The sequence below is a fragment of the Mus caroli genome, chromosome 17, assembly GCF_900094665.2.
Source record: "Mus caroli chromosome 17, CAROLI_EIJ_v1.1, whole genome shotgun sequence".
NCBI classification, from domain to species: Eukaryota; Metazoa; Chordata; class Mammalia; order Rodentia; family Muridae; genus Mus; species Mus caroli.
The window spans coordinates 74,031,963-74,049,099 of NC_034586.1; the positions used below are offsets into that span (position 1 = coordinate 74,031,963).

Below are 17,137 nucleotides of genomic sequence, written 5' to 3' on the forward strand. Positions count from 1 at the left end.
CAGTGCATAGACAGACAGACAGACGGACAGACTGTTTGGTGTGTATTTATTGTGCACTCCTATTGTTCCCCGGGGCCTTAGTAAGCTAGTGATCATGAGGAGCTTTTGTGCCTTCTTTTAAGTATTGACCATTTCCTTGGCTTACCCCAGCATAGACCTAAGCATCCAAAAGACAAGGTTTGTTCATCCTTCCGTTACTTGGAAGTCTTTATGTCTGCTCTTTTAATGACATCAGTCATTAAACTATGAGGGACATATCAGTGAGTTAGAGGGACATTTTTTGAGTTGTCCATCCACCTCCATCTGTCACCCCTTTGCTCTGTGTTTCCTGTCCATTGATTTCTTGCACAGGTCACCCCACAGTGGAAAAGGCTGAGCTCAACTAAGAGGCTGAAGAAAAGATGAGACAGGAGTTAACCTGGGCTAGACTAGGTGGGGAGAGGGGTGCCCCCTTCACATTGGCTCTGAAGTTCTGTCTGTCATCATTTCCCTTTGACACTGATCTGTCAATCAGTGTGATTTGGCAGGGACTTGAGTTTTCAAACCATCTATATTATGGCTCTCTCTCTCTCAAGAGCTGCGGACTGTTGGATGGAAGAGTAGGTTACAGAATGTAGACGCATCCAGCAACACACATAAACACATAGGGAAAGTCACTGAAAGACACTTCCACACTGAGGAGAACAAGTGCCACCTGGTACTGCTTCTGTTCCACATCGGCCTATATCACTCTTTCTGTGGAGAGGCGTGGCTTCGCTCCTCACCATTCGAAGGTTCACATCCTCCTCAACAGATGAAGAAATAATCGGGCACTGCTCCTTGCATTATACACTTGTTTCAAATGTTCTTATTAATTTCTTCTCAACAAGAGAGACTTCATTTTGCTGATTGGGTTTCTTTCAATCCAGAAAGGCTTACCCTAAAGGTAGCTCCCTGAGCTGTACTTTTGGAGACTCTCCAGCTCTCTGAAGCTTGACCCTCCTACCGGCCACCATCCTGATCTGTGCTTTGGCTGGTCGGCTAACTGACCCCATCCTCCTATCAATCAAGTCTCTATTGTATAAATGTCTACATGCCTCGCCACCATGAGGACGGATCATGCAGCAGCTTTGGGCTTGACCAGCATCTCTGCCCTTCCTTTTTCAAATACTGGGTGGAGATTTGTGGCTTCACCCCTACGGCATACATGGTTGATTAACTCAGCTAAATAATTAATATTGGTTGGCTTAGTTTATTTTTTAGCGTGCTTTGTTAGAGTACAGTACTTGCCATACTCCCCAGCCAGCACATTTGGCTTATTTAACATAGAAGTGTGAATCAGCATTTTGTAGCCTCTTTGAATAGTTTTCATGAGCTCCTTGAGGTTTGGTTTTTTTTTTTTTTTTTTTTTGAATCTCAGTTGACATGATTTTGAAGTCTAGAAAGATTGCTTACTCACATAATAACTCCCTTAATAAACGATTATGGATTGAGGTGTGGAGAAGATGTAGGAGACTGTACAGGCCCGTGGTCCTGTCTTATGCACTTTTTGCTATTTGTAGTCTAACTGTGGATGTCCTTCAAGGTCTAGATTAGATAAATAGGTAACTACAAGCATACAGAAAAATTTTGAGCTAGCATAAGAATTCTGTTTAAAATAATACTAGTTTTTTGGGGGGCAAGGGGAGAAGTATTACATCTAAATATCACTGAAGAAAACCAACATTAGCACCACTCGTGTGACTACAGATGGAATTACTTATCTTGTGGTAAATTTAGTATGTTGAGGAACGTCTCATCAAAGCTGTAACTTTACGTCTTCCCTACTAGCAGTGGGAGAGTACTACTGTCTTTCTGTCCACATCCGCACTTGTTACCACCTGTGTCTTGTTTTGTTCTGTTGCAGTCTTCTCAGTAGGTGGGAAATTTTTCTTTCACTTTGTATTCTTCTAATAACTGACAGCACAAGCCACATTGCGTGTGTGTATCCAGTGCTTTGAACTGAATCTGACCTGGAGAGCCATCTTCTAGAATACTTTCCCATTCTAGTTGGGTTTTTCTACCTGGGTTATGGATTATGTTGCTCAGGTGTGTTTTCCTTATCGTTTAACGGTGCCATCCCCACACTGGTGACTGTCACATTTTTTTTCATGACAGAACCCTTGGAAACACAGGCATAGCCCGAGTCTAATGGACTGTAGTCATTTCTTGTGCAGTCTTTTGGTGTCAAATCCAAGAAGCCATTGCGTCTTCTAGGATTACCAAGAGTCATTTCTGTCTTTTCTAAGAAGGCCATAATTGTGACTTAGATTTAGGCCACAGTGCTCAGATTCATTTTCAGTTAGTTTTGTATATGTAAGACCGGTGTTTCACTTCTGATAATATAGGTCTACTTGTGCATTTTATGGTACCTGTCAACTCCAGTGCTTCTGTGTTTGGCAAGATGTATTAAAATATAAAAAGTAAGTGAGAAAGGTGAATCACCCTTTTGTAGCCTCTTTGAATAGTTCTCCTGAGGGTTTTGGAATCCCAGTTGACATGATTTTAGAGTCTAGAAAGAGTGTTCATTCCTATAGTAACTCACTTAATAATCTGTTATTGATGAGAGGCAGAGAAGATGAGGAGACTAATGGTCATTCCTCAGCCTGTGAATATGTAGTTGTCTTTCCGCCATTTTTCTCTTTCTACTCATCAAATGGCCCTGGCAGTATTCTCAAAAACCTGTGTACTGAGAGTTCATTTCTGAGTTCTAAACTCCACACGTGTCATGCGTCGTCTCTTTACACTGGCACCACACTGTCTTGGTCACTCCATCAGTGGGTCACCTTTGGAAATCAAGAGGTGTGAATCCTTCAACTTCCTTTTTCCTTTAATCATTATTTTGTAAATTCCTAATTATGTTTCCATAAGAGTTTATGAAAGCAGAGTCAAGTTAAACAAAAGAATGAGGTAGGATTTTGATACGGTTGACATTGGGTATTCTATTAATTTGGTGAACATTTTTATCTTAATACTGCCTTTTAATCTGTGTCTGTTTATCTAGAACTCTTTAATTTCTTTAATGAGTGTATTCTTTAGGAAGGTTGACTTCAGAGTATAAGCACTGTACTTTTTTTTTTGTAAATATTCTTTCTAATTTGATTGGGAAATGGGATTTTTAAACTTTATTTTATGAGTGCTTATTGAAATTGTATAGAGATCCAATTTTCATATATTGCAGTTTGTCCCCTGTAACCTTGCTGAAGTCATTTATAATATCCAATAGAGTTTTCAGTGATTTTTCTGTCTTCAAGATCATGTCATATACATCTAGATATAGGATTAATTTTTCTTTTCCACTCTGATGCCTTCTACTTATTTTCTTTCCTTGATTATCTTGGCTAGAACTTCCAATATAATGTTATCCTGATGTGCTAAGAAGAGATATCATTGGTTTTTTTCTTGGTTCTGGGGGCGAAACTTCAGTCTTTCACCATTGCTAAGTATGATGTTATTTGTGAGTCCTTATAGATTATTGTGTTGGCTTCCTTTGCCCACTGTGGAAGAAAAGAAACACTTAAGAAACACAGATTATAAAGAAAAGACTTATTTTGGCTCATGGTTTCATGTTCATTGTCTGGCTACATTGCTCTTAGGGCTATGGCAAGGCAGTAGCATCAGGAAAAAGAGGCATAGCAGCCAAAGATCACGAGAGAAAGAGGACGGTCCAGGGATAAGATACACCCCTTAAAGGCATGCCCAAGTTTCTCTAGCAAAAGGCTCCACTAGTGGTTCATTTGGCAATGACCTTAATGGATTAATCAGCTGGTGAAGTTTGTGTCCTTATAAGCCATGTGCATCTCAGTAGCCAGATCTTCACAGCACAGTCCTAGGGTGCTGGGAGGAGTTGAGTATACAGTGTTGTTTACCGAGTTAATAATGTACAGTGCTGTTTACTAAGTTAATAATGTACAGTGCTGTTTACCGAGTTAACAATGTACAGTGCTGTTTACCGAGTTAACAAAGTTTCTTCCTATTCCTTACTCTTGAGTGTTTTGGGTTTTTTTTTTTTTTTAATGGCAGAGTTTGTATATCTTTTGGGTATTTGTGTATTCTCCATCATTTGAGAAGGTGCTGTAGTTGAGAGTTGCAGTCCTTTATTCAGTTGACACATCTTATGGAAATAGCTGATATTTTAATAATTAAACCTATCCTGCATTACATAATAAATGCCAGTTAGTCATGGTGTTTGACCCCATGTATATGTCATAGGATGTGGTCTGCTAGGAGGATCTTTGAGAATGTTAGTCTCATTCACAAGAGATATACTCATCTATAGATTTGTTTTCTGGTGGTGTCTTTTGTCAGGTTGGAATTGGTTTTCAGCAAAAATCTTTGGCCTTGTAAAATATCAAACTGTTTTAAATATTGAATTATTACTCTCTAGCAGAACATAGCCAAGAGACAGACTGTAGAGTGCAAGCTTTCTGCTGGTGGGCTGTGGTTTCTGCCATTTGCTAGATATGTAATTTTTAAACAAATGATCTAGAATTCGCTTGCTTCTAAACTCATGATAGTACCTCCATCATAGGAACTGGAGACATGGCTCAGAAGTTAAGAGCACTGCTGTTCTTCCAAAGGACCCAGGTTCAATTCCCACCACACACATGGCAGATCACATATGCCTATAACCCCAGTTCCAGGGGACCCAACACCCTAACTTAGTCATACATGCAGATGAAACACCAATGCAAATAAAAAATTAAAAATAAAGAGAACTGTGCATCATAGCTTTGTATTGAGATTAAACAAAGTTATGGATGTTGATGGTCAAGCACTAATAATTACAAAAACCAAGGAAAGCATACCAGCGGTGCAGTGGTGGCGCACCCCTTTAATCCCAGCACTTGGGAGGAAAAGGAAGGCAGATTTCTGAGTTCGAGGCCAGCCTGGTCTACAGGGTGAGTTCCAGGACAGCCAGGGCTACACAGAGAAACCCTGTCTCGAAAAAAAAGAAAACAAAACAAAAAACAAACAAAAAGGAGAGCATACGAGAGGGACAGAAAAGCCCACCGAAAGCCCTGACTAAACCTTTGGAAGCAGGAACCAAACCCAGAGTGGGAACAGGATGGTTATTCAAAGAGAGTTATTTAGCAGAGTAAATATGATCTCGTATACAAGTGAGTGTCATGGTCCTAGAGCTGCCCATTAGGTGGGAGGAAGTCAGTGCAGACCCTGACAAGCAGCATTTCAGCTCCTCTGTGTGAACAGGGTAACTGTGTGTTTTGTTTGTATGTCACTGTGTGCTAGTCTCTCTGAGAGATACAGTCAGTTCAGTAAAAAGTTTCCACCAAACTATAACTTCCTGCTGACAGAACTGTATAAAGGCTGTCTCAAAGGCACACAAAGACACCACTTAAAAATGACCTCAAACGTGCTTTGTTTTGTTATGATTATTATTCTTGAATATAATTACATCATTTCCTCTCGTTCTGTTCGTCCTTCAAATTTCTTCCCATGTATCTCCCTTCCCACCTTATTCCCTCTTGAAACCATGGCCTCTTTCAAAGAGAAAGAGAGACAGACAGACAGGAAGAGAGACAAAGAAAGCGAGCATACAATATAAATACAACCAACTCAATCCACCTAGTGTTACTCTTATGTATTTGAATTCAGAGTTGACTATGTAGCATTGGATACTCCGGGAAGATTCTTTCTCTCCTCTTAGCATCTTTGTTGTAGTGTGTGTAGTTCTTGGCGTATGGGTGGGTCCCCATGAGATACGCCCCCTCCCACATGCCTCCTCTGTTTTGACTCTTTGCAGAAACAAAGCCAGCCTGCGTGTTCAACAGCGTGGAGTATTACGACGGAGACATGTTTCGAATGGACAACTGTCGGTTCTGCCGATGCCAGGGGGGTGTCTCCATCTGCTTCACGGCGCAGTGTGGGGAACTGAACTGCGAAAGATACTATGTGCCTGAGGGGGAGTGTTGCCCTGTGTGTGAAGGTGGGTGAGCTCCCTGGAGGCTGTACAGCTCAGAGCTTTTATTTCAAAACCAGTCTAATTTAGAGGAATCTTAAAGAAGTCCCTGGGTAGTGAGTGGTCTCTTTTAGAAGTTGGTAGTGACCCCTGAGGAGTGCCTGGAAATTCTTCCCTGAGGAAAACTCTGCTTTAAGCACCGTCCTCTGTCACAGGTTCTACAAGGTGACATGTGATTTCCCTGGTTGCTTTCTGTTTCTCCCACACAGCTGTAGTGGTAACCAAGTACAGGGATCACTCTTTGGTCTACACCCTGGCATTGGAATTCCTCATCTCCTGTCCATGGATTGCTCAGCTAGAGTTAATACAGCCATCACCATCTGTCTAGTCCAGTCAGCTCAGACCCAGGACCCTACTGCCATTTTTCCCTGGAAAAGGGGTGTTAATTAGAGTCAAGTTGCAGATGGGTGAGGCAGCAGCAGCAGCAGCTTCAGGACCAGGCATGTGTCACATGTGACTTCTAGGGGACGTGTTGATTCTGTATCCCTCTCTTGTTCAAGCAGTGGTATTTGCATATTCCTGCAGCAGACTCATCCCGCCTCAGCAAGTCATAAGTAGTGAAAATTCAGGCCTACTACGTGATTCGCATCCACCACACCCCATCCCCTTAAGTACCAGAAAGCTGAAGTACATAAAAACCAAAGATAAAACTGACTTTGCAAGGATGCCAGGAGCAATGGGATGCCAAGAGCAATGGTCCAGGAATTCTTTCAGGCTCTTTCAGCCTGCTGTGTCATCTGACCACATACTGTTTTCAGATGGGGTCAGTCACTTGAACCGTGTTGTCCTGATTGGGTCACAGATCTTTAGTCCAGAGATCTGTGACTGTCCTTCACTCACAAAGCACAAGGGCACAGTGGCCTGTTCAGTTCTATACTTTCCCCCTTAAAATCCGTTTGATGTCTGTGCTGTATTTATCATACAGTCCTGATGTCCTGAAGTCCCTAAAGTAGGACATCTCTGTTCCTAACACCGAGAGCAGTTGTTCATAATAATGAGTCCTCTCCTTGCTCGGAAAAAAATATTTTAGCCAAGACAGGAGAAAAGTAGTTCAGGTTTTATGTGTCGCCGAGGATTTAAAAAAAGAAAATTGCTGCAGACTTTTAACTTTCCCAATTGATTGTTCTCTAACCAACCTTGGTTTGCAAAAGAGTCAGAAACTACATCACAGTTAGCGCTTTTAAAACAGATTGGAACCTCTATGTTCATAGTGTTATTGAGCTGCCTGCACAGTCATCTGATTACCTCCCCCTTCCCAGAATTCAGAACCAAGCTCAAAGCAGAGTGGCCTATGCATTGTAATATTTTCTTTGAAGGACTTGAGAAAGCCCTGGCTACCTGAGGGCTATTGACCACATCCATCTAACTTGTGTATAAAACCCTCCGCCTCATTAGAACAAACACTAACCTCTGAACTTGACCTGGGCTCTCTGTTCTTACTTGTTGACGCCAGCTTTGACGTATTTTTAGTAAAGAGAATGGAGTAATCTTTCTATGGTCCTCCTTACAGGGGTACTTAGGGATATTTTTGCATCCACTATTTATGTTCTTGTCAATCATTTCAGAATATTCCTTTTTATGGTAGCCTTGTCTAATTCTGTCCTTCAACCTTGTCTGTTACTTAGCTGCCCAAATTATGGCAAGGAAAATGGTGTAAGTTCAGTCCCCCTCCCGGGGACCCCGGAGACCCATGGGATGTTCAGACCAGCCTTGCCCTGGTCAAGGCTGTATTGAGAACCTTATGTGTTCCTTGCCGGTATCCTTATGGACTTATAGATATTGTCAGAGTGAGCTAACTTAGTTCCAGAAGCAACAGTACCATTCCAGTTCAGTGGACAAGCTCTTTCTGCCTTCCAGAAATCATGGTGAAATCATGGTGTAAACTATTTAATACTAACATCTCAGGAGACTTTCTCAGAATCTCAAATGGGCCTGTGTTTTCCAAGTACCCGACCTTGTCTCTGTCCCCACTCTTTGCCCACCTGAGGAGCAATGGCACCTGCATACCTGTTTCTAGGTCACGTTCATCCTGATACTAGTTTCAGGTTGAGAAGGTAGAAATCCCTTATGACTGCTGCCTTTGGATGTCGTCTCAGGGACCCCTTCGTGTTAGTCCCCGGCTTCCACTGATAGGAGATGGAATAATGTTGAGGGATGGAGACGGGAGGAAACTGTCTTCAGGTGCAGGTACAGGCAGAGGTCAGATTCTCAAGGCTTCATCTCATTCTGAACTCATGCTTTGCTCTAGATCCCATCTATCCTCTTAACAACCCCGCTGGCTGCTATGCCAATGGCCAGATCCGCGCCCACGGGGACCGGTGGCGGGAAGATGACTGTACCTTCTGCCAGTGTATCAATGGAGAACCTCACTGCGTGGCCACGGCCTGCGGGCAGAGCTGCATGCACCCGGTGAAAGTGCCCGGGGAGTGTTGCCCCGTGTGTGAAGGTAAGCACTACAGTTCTAATGAGCATCTGGCACACCTCCTCCTGTTGGAAGAAGCGTTGGCCAGTATGGTCTCGTTTCCCTTTTTTATTTCCTTGGGTGTAATGTCTGCTTCGTGCCGTTACCAGTTGCAGGCAAATTTATTATGCAGCCCAAATTCGTCATTAGGGAGAAGTGTTGCAAATAGAGTCACATGGGCCTTACTCTATCATTGCGTTGTGCTTGTCTGAATACATTACACAGCACAAGGATGCTTATATTTTGACTCGGTTCACTTCGAGCCTACTTAATACCCAAAGGTCAAGACAAGGAAATAAAAATCAGGAGTTAGAGCTGCAACTTAGGTACCGTACTTTCAACTTGCGAAATACCACGTAGCTGAAGAATGCTGACTGCCAGGAGAAAATGCCAGCGTCCTCAAAGGCAGGTCACACAGGCCTGTGCCTCATTCTGAGCACCCATCTGCCTACCACTAAGGCTGACATGAGGCTGCTGGGTTCTCTAATTCTTTGCCTTCTAGGCTGGCTCCCCACATTTGCTGTGTCTTTTCTTGCTCAAGACGAAGTGGCTGAGGCGTGCTAGGCGCCTGTCTCTGAGCCAGCTGCTACCCAGTGCATTTCCTGTACTGTGAGAAGGTACTTTGTATACATACTTAACTCACCCTTACCAGTCCTCATAGGAAAGGACTGTTTATGCTGACACAGCCAATGGGGGAATCCATGCTCAAGAAACAATTTTGCATAGTAAAATAAAGGATAGAAGTAAAAATGTATGTTGAAAATGGATCCTTGTAGAATTTGTAAAACACACAGTTAAGATAGAAAATGATCTAATTAAGGTCTTTTTTAGTATGAACAGTGTGTGTGTGTGTGTGTGCGCGTGTGTGCATATGTGTGTGTGTGTATGTGTGTGTGTGTGTTAATAGGAGGAAACTCCTCCAATGAGGGCTGAGTAACACACTGATCAGCAACATGTCATTAGGAGTCATCCGTTGGATTGCTGTGTTCCTTCAACAGGATATTAGAACTAGGTTTGCCCCTAGGGCCATGACATATGGTATCAAGAAATCCTTTGGTAGTATCTGAATTTTAGTAAATTAAGCATCAGTTTAGTGAATGGAGTCATCAGCCTTAGAAGGACTAGATTTGCTTAAGACCTTAAAAATCATGGGTTTTGTTTTGTTTTTAAAAAGAATGGAAGCTGGAGGACTCTTGAATTGTTGACATTGCCAGCCCTGCCACTGTTACCTACACAGAGTACAGTGGCCAACCCTCCGACTCTATAGCTTCCAGGCGACAGATTTGCACGGACCTCCCCCCTCCCCACCCCCACACACAGCATTTTGAAGCTACAAAGAGGAACGTCTGCAAAGATGTACTGTTCCCCAGTAGACCTTGACAAGACTGGGCTAATGTGGAAGTGCCCAACCCTAAGAACTAAGGCCAGTCTGTTGTCAACCTGGACTATTTATATCCCAGAGATAAAGATGGCAAAACAAAAACCATAATCGCACAGCCCAGTTTTCCAAAAAAAAAACAGCCTTTCTAGCTTCAAGTGGCACTGCCTAGATTCAAAATGAAACTTTTAGAGTTTGTTACTGGGGTGGGGAAGGTGTTCCCAACAAAAGTTAAGTGGACACAGCCACCAGAATATGTGTGCAGTTGATCTTTTAGTCTTGGGTTGTAGGTGCCTGGCTGGCCACTGTTGGGGGGGGGGGTCACTTCCTGTTTGGGTTCTGTGGCGTCTACACAGAGTTCTGACCTAATTCTTGACACCTTAAGAAAAGAGTTATGTGTGAGTGAGCCATTAATACGAAAGCTTAATGGAGAACCACCTCCAACCTAGACAAGACAGAGGTAATTACGAGACACTCCAAAGAGCACCCTGGGGCTGAGTTTTCAATTAAACCAGGGAACAGAAGAGGCATGGGCCGTGCTGAGACGTTGGGGGTGTGGGCATGACACCTGTACCAAACTTTGTGCACCCTTTGTATGGCTCCACGCTAAAGGCCTTAGTGTCCCATTTCAGAGATGAGGACATGAAGGCTTAGTGAGATTACATACATTGCCATCACATGGCGTAGTTGAAATCCCATTTTTATTTTGCTTTTCCTGCTGGCCTTGAACTCCGTGCTTCCCCTTGCTTTATGAATCTTCACCCATTCCTGGCTTTTGGCCCGATATCAGGGAAAGACGGGAGTTGTGTGGTATGGTAAGAGATGATTTGCAGTTTGGGCAATTGCTATACCCATTTGGGATATGATTACCCACAGACCCTCACCCACAGTTCATAACCCTCAGAAGCAGGTCCCCTTGAGACTCAGTCAGAATCGCCTTCTCCAGTCTCCTGCCTCAGCAGCCCTCTCTGCCTTGACAAAGAATGCTTGGTCACCTCCTCGAAACTCCTGCTGGCTCCTCCTTAGTCTCTGTCCTAAGCAAACCTTGCAGAAGACTGTGTTTTCTACTCCGTAGAGAACTCACGTGGCTTACATTTCTTGTTTTGGTTTTTACTTGAGCTGCATAGCGACCTTGGTCTAGGATGGTGGTATTAGCTCTCCAGTGATTGCCACTGCGCGGAGTAATAATGGCAGAATGGCTTTTTCATATTAAATCAAAATTCAGAGACTGATAATGAAAAGTTGCTGATAAGTAATAATAACTATAACTAAAGGTTTTTTTAAAGCCTGTGAGATGAGAGGGTCTTATTCTATGGAGTCCAAGAAAAATATATGCAACCATTTGAAGACATTTTTCTCAGTAGCTATTCCAGTGCATTATTAAGTGTAATTCTGAGTGATCTCAGAATAGCAAAAGAACGGTATGAGATAGGAAAGAAGCAATAACAACAAAAATCCCAATGTGTTGCTGAATAATAAAGGAGCCATCAGCCCAAATCATTTACAGACAAACAGAATTACTGATGTGTGTTCAGCTCAGACCCGGAGTAAACTCCCCCCCCACACACACTTGCATGACTAGAGACGGCCCTCAGCTTTAGGCTTTGTCTCAAGGTCCTCAGAATATAAAATTAGAAGAGTCAACCCTACACAGGTATTGTGGTTTTCAAATGTTGCCGAAATAACTCACAAATTGCCAAATACAGCATGTTAGGTAGGACTTCCAGGAAGAGGGAACCCTGGGGCTGTCATTGTTACTAAAGTCTCCTACCTTCCAAGGAACAGCATGATAGGCTACTCCCACAGGACCTGAGCATGAATCTGGGGACCCTTGAAGACAAGGCTGTCACTTGACAGCTAACTTGACCGCAAGTCCTTAAGTGCCTTATAAGTTGGCACTTAAGTACTCTCAAACTGAAGTCTTAGCAAGTTATTGTCAACACCCAATTCGGGCATACAGATAAGCCTAAGCCATTCAGGCTGTATGCTTGAAACTGACTGAATCCTCTGATTTTGCCTTGCTGGCTTTTCTCTACATTTCTTCCTGCTCACAAGTCTCCTTTGCTTTGTGGTTTGGTTTGGTTTGGTTTGGTTTGGTTTGGTTTGGTTTGGTTTGGTTTGGTTTGGTTTGGTTTGGTTTGACACGGGGTTTCTCTGTGTAGCCCTGCTGGCTATCTTTCTGGAACTCACTCTTTAGACCAGGCTGCCCTCAGCCGCCCTCTCTGCCTTGACAAAGAGTGCTTTGGTCCGATCACTGGAACTCAGATATCAGATATCCACCTGCCTTTGCCTCTGGGATTAAAGGTGTGCACCATCACACCTGGCTATTCTCATTAGTTTTAATTTCACTCAAAAAGAACTAATGCAGAAGCACATGGAATAGATATGAGGTGTAAGTACATACGTGAAGGTCCTTGTCCCTGTCTTTTTTAAAATCTAAATTTTTAAATGGAAAGGACAAGGGGATGGGCCTCATCTTACATGCAGTCCTTAGTAACTAACAGTGCTTGCTCACCCACCATATGCCAGACCTGAGTATAGTGAGAGCAGCATATCGTCTGACCCTGAATCCTGAATGCACGTGCTAGGATTCCAATGTACTGTCATGGGGCTCACAGCCTGGAGGTTATTTAATTAGCTCTGGGCCATACAGCAGGCATATAGCAGTCCTGTGGCCTCAAAGCCCAGTCTCTGGACTTTGCACACACACTTCCTCAGGACAGTACACTGCACTCCAAGAGAGAGGCCACATCCCTGGTGGACAAGGAATGGCCTGTGTTCTTTTGAATTATTACATGATGACTATACGTGAGTGATGAATGATAAATGAACAGGGTCAGCAAGGAGGAAGGAAGGAGAAATGGAATGGGGTAGCAGACTAAGTACTTTCCTCAAGGCTCCTTATCTGAGAAATGGGCTAAGAAGAAAGGCTCACCATACCCAGAGTCAAGACAGCCATCTGGCCCCCAACCAGTTGAAGAAAGGACAACTTTGGGATGCTCGTGTGAAACACATTTTGAACTCAGAATGCAATGTCACCTATGCCTGACATGCAGTGGGCCTGTTGCCCCAGGTGACTTGGACCAGCTTCCCTTTGCCTACTTGGAGGTTATGCCAGGCACACTGCTCTAGGCTCCCTCCCAGTGGTGACCCATTAGGCCTTTCAGGACTGGTGTATAGCCTGAAGTTGGTTCTTTCCTGGTTCACCGACTAAGGTTGAGTTTCAGAGCTTCACTGAGGTGTCCCCAGGCTCAGGAGCCAAAGCCAAGTGTCCTCTTTGATATATGCTGCTTTGGGGGCACACTGTGTGTGTGCAGATGTCTCACTGTGGGTTACTTTTTTACACAGGCAAGAATGATACCTTTATGCCACATTAGTCATTATTGTAATTGTTAATAATTTGGTCATTTCCTTCCCATCCTATCACATACATAAGCTGCCTCAGCCAATTGTTAATGTCATGCAGAACCTATCTTTAAAGAAAAATAAAACAAAAAAACTTTTTTAGTTGAAGGTAAACTAAGACGTTGAAGCAAACATGCTGCTAAGATGTGCGATATACTTACTGAGTAAGAAAACAGATAACTTACCAGTGACACCCAGTACAAGAGATAAGAATTACAAGGTGACCTGAAGCTTGTATCTGCTATCTCATTTTGGGTGTGGTTGACCCACCCAGCTGACCACTATGACCTGAGTATTCTCCTGGCTCATGCAGAGTTTCCTGTGGGGACAAAGGGATGATTCCTGCGACCTTGAGGATTTTGGAGGCAACTCCAGAGTCTATGGCTTTCCAAGAAGTAAGAACTTAGGTCACACTGTTGAAGGTGGTATTCACCGTTCCAATGGCCAGTGAGGGAATTTCCTTTCCTCCCCATTCTTTTATGGTTTTCTCTGATACCAAAGCGAAATTTAATTTTTGTCTCAGAGTAGGTAGGCAAAGCTATTTATAGGCTTTCAAAGTCAAGTGCATGAGGGCCCGTCTTATTATTCGGTCTCCATATTTGTTGTAAGTTTTCCCACAGTAAGTTAAAGCAGCCTTGTTGGTAGAGCTGTTATCAGACATACTGCTGGGTGTCAGGCAGACCCTGTAACTCTGGTCACCTGGACTTCATAAACTCTTATAGAAGAATAAGACATGCACACTGTTTGGGCCCTTCTTCCTCCCAACCCCCAGGTCTCTGGATTTAAGACGGAATGTGATTGAGCCAGAAAATCAACTTTTTTTTCCTTACTCCTGGCTATCTTGGATGTCTTACTTAAGGGCTCATCATGGTTTTGCCTGGGACACCGAGGATTAGACATTAAGCTTGTCTTTACCTGTATAGGGTTAGGTAACCACTTCACCTCAGCATCAGAAATCTCACGCCATGCTCCTCCAGCTCACTGGAGGTCTGTGAGCTGTCAGTGCCTTCCTTAACCTCTGCCCTCACTGTCTCTAGGAGTGGTTTGTTCCTTCTAGTGAATGTTGACAGGACAGTTTGAATCAAGCTGCCCTTCGAGTGAGATTTCAACTGGCCTGCCAGAAAATTCTGTACCAGGCACATATCTGGGTGGGAATTCCTTGAAACAAGAAAAAAAAAATGTTTCCAGCCCCGCCTTGGCCATAACGTTCCTTTCTGCACAGTATCTCAGTTGATTAAAGCTGCTGCCTCAGTAGTGGGGAGTGAAGGGGAGTTGGGCTGACCCCCAGAAGGGCAGGGAAGTCAGAGATGTCACAGAGTCACATGTCATTAGCATTCTGCTACATAACAGGGATCAAAACTCAGTTCATGGGTGGCATTTTTTTGTGCCATCGATGCTACTATTATTAGTAAGCCAAGAATAATAAAATACTTGTAATATCCTCAAGACCGTTAGGCACGCTGTTTCATCTTTTAACTCTGAATGTCCTGGAAACATATTCCATAAATGGGAATTAAAATATAACACAGTCTATTTTCTCCTTGTCCAAATAAGGTCATATGTTGGATGCCAAATGACCGTGTGTTACCCTAAGGTCTTAAACCTAAGTGCCAGAGCACTTCAGTCATAAATTTTTTTGGTACTTTGGTTTTTTTCTCTGATCGTTTAAAATACCTTGAGATATTGAAGATAGTATTCCAGTATAGATGAAATGGATGTAAAAGACCCTCCCCATCAGACTAACTATGACTTGTCAAATTTTATGATTTTTTTTTCATAGCTGTGCACATTCCACAAGCAGCTCTCTAGGTATCCACCACATATCATGGGAGCTAAACAGGTGTGAACCAACATGTGCAGAAGTCATTTAGCTGGGAAGACATGTTTACCCTTGCTCCCAGCCAGGTTGCATTGTCTGCTCCACACAGACAAGCTTGAGCCTTCTACTTTGCACTTGATTTGAATAAAACCACCAGGGTGATCAAAGTTCTGCAAACACAAACGACTGTGGTCCTTAAGCTCTTCAAAGGCTTGCTGCCCGAATCACTCATACTTGCTCAGAGCTGATGCACAGGCTCTGCTTCTAAGTCCCCAGGTCCAGCAGTCATGTCTGTTGAACATTTTCTGGCTGAAGCAGCATACAGGGGTGAGCTCCTCTCTGTCTGCCCCTCCTGTCTGCCTCCTGTACCTTAAACGGGATTATTGCTAAGGAGCCTCGTGGTTTTCTCGGGAAGACAGTAATAATTGCATCTAATAGATCAGACCGGGCCTGCTAATTTTCATGTAATCAACAGAGGCAGGAAAACATAGTCTGGAATGCGAACTATGTGAATGAAAAATATTTAGTCATTCTTGAAATGATAGGAATGTTTTTCCAACAAGCTTAAATAAACACAATCTCTTTTTGAGCCGGCGTTCAACTGTTTTTGGATAAGAGACAACTCTTAGGCAACCAAACAGAAGTTAATGAACGTTATTAGGAGGCATGCCCTTCAGAAAGAATCTCTTGCCCTTACAGTACGGCTCAGTCAGGGACAGAACTGGTTCCCTTTGAGCTTTTGTCAACAAAAGAGGGTTTGACATTTTAACTAGTAACCATAGTTTCCAACATTGAAGAAACGGTACTTTGCTGGCAATGGCATCGCTTGGCCTTCTTATGTTTAAAACCCTCACCTTCTGCTGCCACTTCTGTCTGCCTCAGTTCTCAGGGAAGGGCTGTCCTTGGCACATCTCTATTGAAAGCACCTAGAGACACTGTTCCAGGGCTTCTGCTTGCTTATTGCCATTGAGACTGCAAGGCCTGCTTATTTAATGAAATTATTTTTGAGCATGGTAGCACTTACACAGTCAAGTGTTCCTCCTTTCAAAATAATTATGCAAGCGACTTGTATGCCTGTTCTGGGAGTACAGTAACCAAGGGCTTTTTTGTTTGTTTGTTTGGTTGGTTGGTTGGTTGGTTGGTTGGTTGGTTTTAGTGTGTCCGTTTGTTCGATGCTTCTGTTCTGATACTGACTTGTATGCTTGCACATCCAGTCAGCTGCCCGCTGCTTTCTATGCCCTGACTCTGAAGATTTACTAGACTTTCAGAAATAGCTGAAGTCACTCATGTCAGCATGGGGGGCGGGGGGGGGGGAGGAGACAGGTGATCTTGCTTGGTAAAACTGTTCAGAAAAAAACAGAAAAGTGACAGTAAAATAAAGGTCCTTTGTCTTCTGTGACACAGTTAATTTGCTCAGAGAGTGGCTGAAGACAAGTTTCAAATAGAATTCTTAGCATGAGCTGCATTTCAGCACAGGCGTCCAGCCACTGGAAGTGAGTTCGACTTATTAATAATACTTATCTGTAAGTACAATTCCTGACTCATTTCTTTAAAAGCATACCAGTTCACCTACTATGAAACACTCTTAGAGGCTTAGAGACATGGACTAAAATGGGTGCAGGTGTTTCCTGCAATGTGGTTACAAATAAATTAGACCAAGATAATTTGTCTATAGAAAGAATCTTTGAAATAGACAGTGATCAGTACAACGTAGTTTTAATCATTTAGACCTCTATCTCCGTTTATGATGACCCTGTTTTAAGCTGTTTCAAGGAATATTCTTCAGTGTTCCTTACAAGACCAGAATTATTTCATATCATGAGGTCTATGATGGAAAACAGGGTACAGACCCCGGGAGATGGTCTCAAAGGCTTAGCAGAATGTGGTCTGTGCTTTATTTTACTAAATAAAATCCCATGCAAGCTTGATAGGGACAGGACGAAGGAAAAGGAGTGTCTCCTGAAGTTGGACTCTTTCTATCTATGGGTGTCCTTCAGGGGCTGCCAAGTTGGTAAGAACCGCATCAATCAACATGTCAGCCTCTCAGATGTTCTCTTCATGCATTTGAGGTCAGGG

General features: G+C 43.2%; 1 protein-coding gene across 2 annotated transcripts in view; it reads left to right on the forward strand.

Annotated features, from left to right (window-relative positions):
- Crim1 (cysteine rich transmembrane BMP regulator 1) overlaps window positions 1-17,137 on the forward strand; it is a 179,786-nt gene that overhangs the window by 107,056 nt on the left and 55,593 nt on the right. For both annotated transcript variants that reach the window (XM_021186083.2, XM_029471628.1), the window contains 2 exons: window positions 5,783-5,965; window positions 8,247-8,444. In XM_021186083.2, coding sequence (XP_021041742.1) covers window positions 5,783-5,965; window positions 8,247-8,444 — 381 coding nt within the window. The remainder of the gene's footprint in view (window positions 1-5,782; window positions 5,966-8,246; window positions 8,445-17,137) is intronic.